The 10,773-nt window shown below is 44.2% G+C and overlaps 1 protein-coding gene across 2 annotated transcripts; it reads right to left on the reverse strand.

The window, feature by feature from the left end:
- Positions 1–1,097: 1,097 nt before the first annotated feature.
- On the reverse strand, positions 1,098–7,734 carry LOC118083225 (histone H3.3A). 2 transcript variants are annotated; one of them, XM_035111449.2, is made up of 5 exons: positions 7,610–7,724; positions 6,801–6,940; positions 5,900–6,054; positions 4,823–4,976; positions 1,098–1,437 (listed from the first exon to the last, which is right to left on the reverse strand). In XM_035111449.2, exons 3-5 carry the CDS (start codon positions 6,025–6,027, stop codon positions 1,309–1,311), a joined length of 411 nt encoding a protein of 136 aa, XP_034967340.1. In that variant the 5' UTR covers positions 6,028–6,054; positions 6,801–6,940; positions 7,610–7,724; the 3' UTR covers positions 1,098–1,308. The 2 variants fall into 2 exon arrangements, with proteins under 2 accessions (XP_034967340.1, XP_034967341.1); XM_035111450.2 differs by lacking the exon at positions 6,801–6,940 and having other exon boundaries at positions 7,610–7,734.
- Between the last annotated feature and the right edge of the window lie 3,039 nt (positions 7,735–10,773).

Consider the following 10,773-nt stretch of genomic DNA (forward strand, 5'->3'; position numbering starts at 1 on the left):
GACTGTATATTAGTTTCTGTAGGACGGAAGTGCAATTTGATTTGTGCAAGTTTGCAGCATGATTGTAAGGAAGAATCGTAGAAGAAAACGGAACATCTGCTGAATCTGAGAAACTGACCTAACTAGCTAGAGTATATGCTCTGGAAAATGACTGGAAACAGCAAGAAGGAAGGGCAAGGGGTTGAGAACACTCAAAATGGAAGCTCCGACTCAGTAGTCAAGATTCACACACAGCTACATTTAGGGACTTTTTCAGTCTGTGCAGGAAGCAGATTCCCTCCCCACCCCCATAGGATTAAAGTGAAGATAGAAAAATAGTAATTTCAAACCAGAGGGTCATCACCAGAGATTCCTAATTTCCACACGGTAAGCTGCAGGCACACACCACCTAGGTAGGAGATGCCAGACACTCATTCCTTCTGGAGGTGGTCAATTCATGTACTAAGTGTGCTACTTTTATACTTGTAAACTGAAAGAGGTACTCAAAAGATCAATTCGCATGAATTGGCTGGAAGGGAAGCTTGTTCATTTGAAAGTGCTACTGCCCTTATTGAAGTGGATGCACACATGTGTGAACTAGTAACTTACATCCATGTGTGTTTCCCCACCACATATAAATTTTGATATGGCTCCAATTTTCAATACGAGTCAGAAATGCTCACTTTCCTACATTTAGCTTGGAAGCAGTGCAAGAGATGCATGTTTCTTGAATTTCTATTGGTGCTTACTTACAGAAACCAGCAGTCAATGTGGCAGGGTTAAAAATTAAAGGCAAAAAACAAATGTTATTTCATGTATTTTAATAGCAAACTTACAGGAACAGCACAGAAGACAGACAACATTAAAAACATGTACTTGCATGTAGGACAACTTAGTTAGAAAAGTATAGCGAATGGATGGAATCTACTGTATGATAAAAATGTTACAGACACCATATAGTTGCCATCAATAAGAAATTTACCTATTTTTTAAAAAAATCCAAATGCTGGCATTGTCCAGAAAAGTTTGACTGGCATATTTATAATTGTTATAAAGTTGAACTGCTGAAATATGTTCACTGAAATGGTTTTTGATAGCAATAATGCATTATATGTCCCCACGTTTATATTAAAAATCCACACACAAATGAAAATGAAAAAGAGCTTGCCAATACCCGATTCTGTCCTCTATTTTTTTTTTCATTTTTGCAACCATATACTTAGGTACCTTTTAACCCCATGGAAAAAAATATCTAACGTTCATTACTACCAATAACAGGAAGAAGAGATTTATTTTGTTTTGAGAATGACAAATCCATCTTAGAAGAATTTAAGCACGCTCTCCACGTATGCGGCGTGCTAGTTGGATATCTTTTGGCATGATTGTGACACGTTTGGCGTGAATAGCACACAGGTTGGTGTCTTCAAACAGGCCAACCAGGTAGGCCTCACTTGCCTCCTGTTGAGAGAAGAAAATAATTTGAATGTTTTAACTATAGTGCACGCTCTCAAGTAATTACAGACATTGGCACACTTTTGCTATGTCTCTCTTCTAAATTGTCTTATGCAATTAGGAGGGGAAAATACATATTTTGGTAAGATAGCACCTACGATTTGGCACTTTCTGCCTACAGTGGAACCTCAGTTTACGAACGCGATCTGTTCCTCAGAGGCGTTCGTAAACGGAGGCATTCGCTCCCCGAAGGCACGCTTCTGCGCATGCGTGAGCTGCACAGATCGCATCTGCACATCTGACGCCACGAAACCCGGATGTAAACACTTCCGGGTCCGCAGCATTCGTAAATGGAGACGTTCATAAACGGGACTGTTTGTAAACCGAGGTACAACTGTATTGACATCTGACATCAGATACCTTTGCTGTATCCTTTTTGGAACCTGCCAAAAAGCCTATCCCGACACATAGATCTTGGCATGCTTTAATCTATTTTTAGTTTACTGCTGATTTTAAATGTGTGTTCCATGTTTCAATTACAAGAGGTTGTGTTAAAATCAAGTGGCATATAAATGTTGGTAAACAAAAAACAAGGTATTGTAGCCCTAGAGTTCTGATAAACCCAACTATAAAACCCTGTCACTGATTGATTCCACACCTGGATTGGGCATTAACCATTATAATTAATTTATGTATTATCCTCTCCAAAACATTATGTTCTTGTAGCTTGCAAAACAAAAGCCCCTACTGGATCCTGATCCACCGCTAAGGTGGTTTGTAGCAAGCTAACTCTTCCACGGGGGCATCAACTTAAAGGATTGTTTCCAGTAGTTACATTAACATAATGCACTTGCCCTTTCTGCCTGATTTGGGGCATGTTCCCACAGCAGCCATGACTGAATGCCCCACTGTTCAGGAGATGCTCCCCACCCACCCAAATTAAAGGGGAAAAACATTTTGAAGATTTTCTGGTGGTGGATGGAGCAAGAGGAAAGGCTGTTTGTGCAAGCTGTTTTCTGCTCGCACAAGCACTGTATAAAACTTCAGAATCCATCTTCACAGGAAAGACAGTAGGGAGATCAGGATCTACTAACACATCTCTGGGGGATTTACAGTATGGCGGTCAAGTTTTCTGGCTCCCAACTATCTAGCAAAAGTAACACTTGACAGGTATTTCCCACTCCACCCTAATTTTGGCTACTGAAAGAAAGGAAGATAAATGTGGATTTTTAATATGGACCAGGCATATGCTCAGGGGTACCCTGTCCTTAATTCTCATTATGTTATCCCTCCTGAACCACTATATGCACCTGGCTATGGCTGGTAGATCTTAGGGTTGTGGTGTACAAATTAAAGCCTAATGCCTGCTCGCACTGGGATTAAAATAAGGTCAGGATTGGACAAGGATCTGGCCAAGGAACGCAGGTGTATTGTGGGTTTTATGAATCAACAGCACCACTGCTACTTTTTTACCAACAATAAAGCGACTTCTTTGATCTTCATGTTGCACTCTGATTTCTCAACCATTCAGTCTTGCTTAAAAAACCATAATCTGGCAATGGATAGCCAGGAACCTCATAGCAACCTGGCTGGAGGACTGTACACAAGACAAGTGCAGCCTGTTGACCCTATAAGGCCGTCAATAAAATTCCTATTCTTTGGTCATCAGTCTGGGTTGTGTTAAAGAGTTGATAGGCCACAAGTAAGGCAGGCTTCATCAGAGTCTAGATTCTAGACTGTGTTGGATATTTTAGACACCTGTTTTAGCTTGAATTCTGCATATGTTGTGTAGAACTGTACATGTTTCACACACGAATCTTCATTGTGATATGCCAACATTATTCTTAGGATGGCTAATGGACTTCTTTCTTGTACCTCTGTCCCTTTACAGCAGGAGGTGACAGTGTTACATCATACAGAGCAGGCAAAGCACGCTGCAAAACATCTGGGTTTATGTGAGTCCCATGACTGAAAAATCAGTTCTGTCTGAGAACTGCTTCTGATAATGTCAAATAGGTCTGTAAAGTATTAAATGCTCTCTGCCCCCCGAGTGTAGCGCTTACAAACTAAGGGCTGCTTTTCCCTTGTTACGTCGTTGTCCTCACCACAACCTAGCCACAACCTCACCACAACCTAGCTTACATCACTCTTGTGCACATAAGTGTTGCATGGAAAGGGATAATATGCCTTTCTTCTTTTGGAAAATACACTGGATCTGCCTAGAATTGTCAGTGTCATGCTCTTCACATATAGCTACTTACACACCAGCAATTTGTGGAAATAAACCAAGAAAGAGAACTTGAAGGCAGCACGAGTTCCCTCTCCATATTTGGAAATCACCACATCTAACACACTAATGCAAGCTTTGTGTTCTGTTGGAGAACATACAGATTGTCTTGCCGGATCAGAGCAAGGTCCTTCCAGTGCAGCCTTCTGTCTTCAATGGTTTATCTTATAGGAGGGCTCAAAAAGCACATCTCACATGCCAGGTGTATCCCAACCACCACATCCTAACAGGTACCCCATGCTCTTCCTAATGATGTGTGGAAAGAGGGAAGGTATCTGGAAGTTACTTGGAGGTTTGACAAAGGCAGAAGCTGCTAAGTATTCTGACGCAGCGTAACATAGATCATATTCCTGACAAATCTCTCTCCCTACCCATTCAGAAATGGTTTGGTCAACCTTTGTGCAGAGTAAAAATCAAAAAACGAATCTTGAAGGGCGGAGGAAAGAAATAATGGATTCATTTGCAGTTCCTTTAGGAGATCTATTTTTGAAATCCTTATGTTCCAGCATTTCAAGTTTAAAGATCTTCCTCAAGGAGGTGAATTACTTTAGTTCTCCCAAATGCTGGTGGTTATCTGCGCACCTACAAACACATGGATGCTTACTTGCGAAACCCACCAATTGCGTGAAGTTTTGACTAACCATAGAAACAGCTCAACCAATAAGATGAGCGTATGGAAGTAACCAATCACATACTCCCTCACGTACTAACGGCACAGTGCTGTTAATGGCTGCACTCTAGAAAGGGCTTTTCATGTCATTTGTGATGGTAAAGCTATACCCACATGCGTCCTGTCTGAGACAGTTGTAAATTAAGTCTCATGTATATATTTTTAAAAGTCAGCTGAATTACTTTAGTAGAAAGAGTTTACCTCTAAGCACCTTTCCCCATGTCTCTTTTTAAAAGCTAAATAAATGTAACTTAGAAAGAAACAATTCGGGACACAAAATGGCTAATTGAAAACTTAGTTCATATATAAGGTTATGGGGGTGGAAAACACTGATAAGTACTCACCTGATATTATATGCATTATCAGTTCTATTAAAGGGCATCTTGCCATTTAGGGGGTTACGGGCAGCTAGTAAGATACAATATGATTTTTACCTGCAAAGCACCAATAGCTGCACTCTGGAAACGCAGATCTGTTTTGAAGTCCTGAGCAATTTCACGCACCAGGCGCTGAAAAGGAAGTTTGCGGATCAGAAGTTCGGTTGACTTCTGATAACGCCTGATTTCACGAAGAGCCACAGTACCTGGCCTTTAAATGATCAAACAAAGAAGAAGAAAGAAGCAAGACAAATAAGCTTTTTGTCTTCATCTCTGAAAAACAGAGCATACAAAATTCCAGAGAGAGAAATGAAAGTTTGAATAACTATTCCATTCAAGGGACATGAGCAAGACCAACTTCTACAAATTGAAGTAGTGACATGCTAAAATAAGTCAAATAGGTTTCAGCTAAAAAGAACAGTCCAAAACAGAATGCTAGAAACCATTAAAGAGTCTAACTTCTCAGTACTCATTTTTCTTTATGCAATGTAAATATTATGAAATTGATGAGAAAAATGGCTACTAGAAGAATATCAGTAATTACAATGTATCCATTTTTGTATACACAGTCCTAAAAACATGTAAAAGTGTAAAGCCTGCTATTTACCTGCTTATCTGGCGGCAGCTGCCGCCCTCTAGTGGTACAATGCACAAATTATATCAGTTTTACAGTAACAGCTGAGGCGCTAAACTAATTTAAATAAATGAAAAATTATCAGGCTCAGCAAGTTTTAAATAAAGCAGGCTTCTTCCAACACCTTTATTAATCAGCAAGCCCCATTACTACATCCTAAACACGACAGAACCAGATTTCTTTTTAAAAACTTAATATTGTGATTTTCAGATTTTATTTTTAAAATCCATTTAATCAATACAATTGATATATTACTATCAAAGGCGATCTTACAGCTTTTTTGGAGGAAATGTTCAATATAAAAAAAAATTATGTTGAATTTTTTTCTTTTTAGTCAAGAGAATAAATAACGGAGACCTTGCCAGTATAATCCGATTCAATATAAAAGATTTTTCTTTAAAAAAAATTCCCCAAAGCAAAAAGTTGCGTTCCGATAAATATTTCCGCGTTGTTTAGGGACTATAACATCACAATACTTCTGTTCGCGGTCATTTCTATACCTGTAGCGATGAGGTTTCTTGACCCCACCAGTAGAGGGCGCGCTCTTGCGAGCGGCTTTTGTCGCCAGTTGCTTCCTGGGCGCCTTCCCACCGGTGGATTTACGGGCAGTTTGCTTGGTACGAGCCATGTTCCCGCGAACTTCTCTTCCTTACACCTATCGGTAAGAAATCACCCACGCGATCACTATACCGCCACACAGCAGCCACCAGAGGAGGGAGGGGGGGAAGGGTTTTCCGAAAATGCAGATTTATTTGTTTTTAAAACTGCCTTTACGAAGACAACAACAATGCATCGGATGTTAAGGACCTCCAAAACCTTAAGCGATTAAAAAGCTGCGGATCCACACCTCCGGTAGCAAGCCAAGCAGCAGACTTCCCCGCCTGCGAGCTTGCCACATAAAGAAATCCTTTCCCTTGCAAGTGCTGGATTGGATGGTAAAATAGACGGGGGAGGGGGAATATAATTTATTTAACAGTAAAATAAATGCCTAGGATTGTAGTAGTCTGCTAAAATGCAGCCCTTGCCCAGGGCAAAAAACTGGAGCGATGCAGCAGCAGTCAAAAGATGAGAGAGGGGTGATTCCAACACAACGCAAGCGGTTCCTAACCCCTTCCCGTGGGCTCAGAAAAAGTGCCAATAATTGCCGAAAACGCCGGGGGACCTGCAGCTGATTTAAGGCTTGCATTGAGCAAAAAACAAAAACAAAAACCCGTTTAAAACAGAAACGAAAACAGGGGGACTCCAAAGCCATAAAGTGTTATCCTGCAAAGCAGCCACCGTTCCCCTCGCCCTGCCGTGCGCGCGAAGGAAAAACAAATGGAAGCCGTAGACGAGCCAGGTTTTATTCCACAAAAGGGGGAAAATATCACGTCAGATTTTAAGTGCAAGAAAGCAACGAACTTTTGGGGGGTCAGGTTTTTCGGTGCTGCTCCTGCCTGCCCAATTGCCAGTGCTGAGGCTGCCTCGCTCCCAAGCGCCTCTCGCTGGCAAACTCATCCCCAACAAAATGGAAACAATCACGAAATGCAGCCTTAGACTCCCTATGCAGGGAGAGAAAGAGAGAGACGGGGAGGGGGGAAAAATAAAAAAATAAAATAGCAACACAATAACAACCCCCCGAAAAAATCCCCCAGCAGCTCCAAACTATGTGGGGTCCGACGGGCTACCGGGGAGAGGAAAAGTTTGGACAGAGAATCCCCCCAAATCGCGCTGGGTTTGGATCGTTTCCTGGGCACATTTCTTTTTATTGTTTTTATGCAATAGGAAAAAAAATATGGTCGGTGACCAGAGAAAAGAGACAAGATGGTGAAGCTGAGCAACAACTGTGGGGAGCCAGGGAAGGCAGGCAGGAGAGTTTCCCCGGGCTGGCAACTGGCTCCAGTTTACAGCCGCTTCCTAGCTCCGATGCAGGGCGACGAGGGGCTGAGGGGGCAGGTGAGGGGCTGGGGAAGAGGATGGTGGGGGTCCGGGGTGCGGGGAGGGTGCTGGAGGGGGGCAGGAGCCGAGCGAAGTGGGGCTGGGGGGCCCTGCGCGAAGGAGCCGTCCAAGCTCTCTTTGGCTGCGCTGGGGACTCGCCTGCCCCCCAACCGCAGCTCTTCCCGGGCCCCAGAAGTTTGCCGGAAAGGTTCGGGGGGCAGCCCGGAGGGGTCCCTGGCTAAACTGGCGTGGGGGGGGCGCCGCCGCGGGAGGGAGCGAGGCTGACGACTTACCCCCGTCCGCTTAGGCTGAGCGCGGCTGCCGAGCAGGCGAGGAAGAGCGAGGAGGCGCTAAAGCTGCTGCGGGCGACGGCGGCTGAGAGCACAATTGAAAGATGGCTGACTCGTGAGGGCCGTCTCCGCCGCCTGGCCCCACCCACCGCCCGCCCAGGCCGCGCCCCCGCCGAGGCGGGCAGCCAATGGTGCACAATGGAGGGAAGGAGAGGCCACGCCTACGCAGCTTCCTCCCTGCCCACTCTCGGCTTCCCGCGGCCGCCTCTGTGTGTACAAACACAAAAGACACGCCGCACGCGCCGCAGACGGAGAGCGAGCGAGGGAAGCGGGGAATCCCCCCTTGGCCCTCCTGGCTTCCTTCCCCTGCGAGAGAAGCCGGGGCGGAGGGGAGCACGAGGCCCCAAGTCAACGCCCAACGGTCCAGCGGGAGGAGCCCCCTAACCGCCAGGATCCGGTGGCGCGAGGTCAGGGCCAACGGTCTCTCTGCGTTGCTTCGGTCATTAGGGGGTGGCTTGGGGCCCCTTCACTGCTCCTGAACTCTCAGCCCCCCCCCCACTCGCCGCAGGTTAGGGTGGCCCAAGCCTGTGAGACTCTGGAGGCCAGGGGTGCCAACCTGAATAAAAGATTGGGGGCACAAGGTAAGCCCCATCTCACCTAATCGATCGCAAGACGTGGCACACATTTGAATGGCAATGCCCATCAGCTGCGGGGGGGGGGGCTCCCTAAAATATTTTATTTGGGGTGTGTGTGAAGGGACAGCGGTCTCTAGGAGTTTCACTCCTCTGCTTGAGGCGCTTCACACATCCATCGCTTCATGAAGCCTCAAACTCGGGGGCGAGGAGTACTAGCATGAACGACTGAGATCCAACACCAAAGGGGCTTTCCATGAAGTTTGAGGCTCCTCGATGGGGTGGGTGGAGGGGTACTCATTGGTGAGGAGAGAGGGCTTCGAGCCTGATTGCAGTGAATGAGGTGGAGTACGATAAAGGGTGGGTGTGTGAAAAAGAGGCCTTTAAAAGTTTGATTTGTTTTGTCGGAGGACTGACATCATTGTGTCACTTGCAGTGGATTTTTATGCAGTGCGCAGATTACGCTTCAAGTCAACAAGTGGTGAGCAGAAAGTGAGGTGTTTGCAGTTGGTGAACTGGCCCTCGTGAAGTCCAGCTCCAGTCTTTTGCTCCTCCAGTAATTCTACAGCTTGCCTTCCTCAGAATATTCACATTGAAGCTTAAACCACTAGCTCCACCAGCTTAGGTGGCTTCAGTGATTCGCAGCTTACGTTTTTTATGCTCATCTGTACAAACCACAATACAGTGGAACGTCGGTTTTCGAACGTAATCCATTCCGGAAATCTGTTTGACGTTTGAAAACTGCAGATCAAAGGTCTGTCTGAAAAGTCAATGGGGAAAAAAGAAAAATGTGCCACAGAAGCTGTTCAGCTTCCAAGGCACATTCGAAAACAGAAGCATTCACTTCCGGGTTTTGGGTGTTCGGCTTACGAAACGTTCCGCAGCTGAGACTTTTTAAAAAATGAGGTTTGCCTGTACTGGAACTTCTGGACCCCCCCCTTTTTTTGGTTCAACAATAGGTGAATATTAATTATGATGCATAAATAATAATAATTAATGAAGGAGCAAAGTGGTTCATTTTTAAGAGTCAGATTCACATGATCAGCATGATCTTTATTGGGTTGCATCCTACAGAAAGTGAAACTTTGGCATTAATGGACCATTGGATTTAATCATGTCAGTTCATCTGAATGGATCTAGTCTATGACTAACATTGGATACAACCCATTGTTGTCTCAGTTTCCTATGAAAGGGCCTTCTTAGGATATTTGAATATAAAATGTCTGACCCTTAAAGAAATAAATCAGCCTGAAGGGGAAATCCAGCGATGACTTATGTTTGGCTGTTGTACCGGTAGCAGTGTTGCAACAAACCTTTAATGAAATCATTTCCTTGTTAATGAGAATAGTAGGAGTTATTAGCTCAATTGATGTGTAGCTATACTCTGAACCAACTATGTGAGCTCTGCACCTTATACCTGATATACACTAGTATAATGGGATTGGAACCGGTTACAGGTAGGTAGCCGTGTTGGTCTGGATCGAAGTAAAATAAAAAAATTCCTTCAGTAGCACCTTAAAGACCAACTAAGTTTTTATTTTGGTATGAGCTTTCGTGTGCATGCACACTTCTTCTTCTTCTTCTTCTTTCGTGTGCATGCACACTTCTGTCTGTTGGAACCAACAGACAATGTAGCAGAATTGGCATGTCTCTTGCTTCAGACAGGATGCTGCTATTGCTATGCTGTCACAAACCAGTGTATTGCCACAGCTGGGCAGCACAAAGAATCATGATGTATGAGTTTATCAGACATGTTTCTTCCATGATATGTCTGGTCCTTGACATTATGCAAACACAGATCTTGAAACAGTGCTGGAGTACCACTGTTAAAATCACTGCAAGAGATTCTTCTCTGTAATGAAGCTATTACTATGAGAACTGGCTTTACCTGTTTAATTAGCATTGCTTATCCAAAGGGAAGCTGAGGACTGTTGTAAAGGTGCAGAATGTTTTCTGCTGGAGACCAGCCTGTCACAGATTGAGGAATTCCCCAGGTTCCTTGAAGGGGAGGGAGAACACATGACAGTAAAAACACTTAAAAACTTATTTGTACAGATATTGAGATATTAGGTATGCACAGGGGGCCTCCCAACCATAATTACAGTAGAGGGTAGACCATTAGGGCACTGCTCCACCTATCTCACCTGCTGTTTTATTTACAAGCAGTCCAAGGTCTGGATGGAATAAAATTAGAATTAATCAGCTCTTCCATCTGTCATTGGCTCTGGCTCCAACTACTGTTGACCTCCCTACATTCCATCCTACCAGTCCCATTGGGCACCAGCCACCACTGCCTAATGAGGGTAAAGGCCCTGAAAGCATTTTAGTAATGCTGCTGTATTTTTAAAGTACTATAAACAAATGGTACAGTGTAGCCAAATGCTTAGCTGGCTTTTTTATGTATAAAGATTTATAGACCACCCAACTAATTATTCTATGATTCTGTAATCATGGACATCTCTAAGCTTTAGGGATGCATGGTGCATAAAGGTACCCCTTGCAGATGACTCTGGGGTTGCGGCACTCATCTCGCTT

Source organism: Zootoca vivipara, chromosome 3 (assembly GCF_963506605.1).
Source record: "Zootoca vivipara chromosome 3, rZooViv1.1, whole genome shotgun sequence".
NCBI lineage: Eukaryota > Metazoa > Chordata > Lepidosauria > Squamata > Lacertidae > Zootoca > Zootoca vivipara.

Coding starts and splice junctions, on each gene's coding strand:
- LOC118083225 (XM_035111450.2), bottom strand. CDS start 6,027: ATGGCTCGTACCAAGCAAACTGCCCGTAAATCCACCGGTGGGAAGGCG. Junction 4,977..5,899: donor AAGAAACCTCATCGCTACAG/GTATAGAAATGA, acceptor GATCATTTAAAG/GCCAGGTACTGTGGCTCTTC. Junction 1,438..4,822: donor CAGCTATTGGTGCTTTGCAG/GTAAAAATCATA, acceptor TTCTCTCAACAG/GAGGCAAGTGAGGCCTACCT.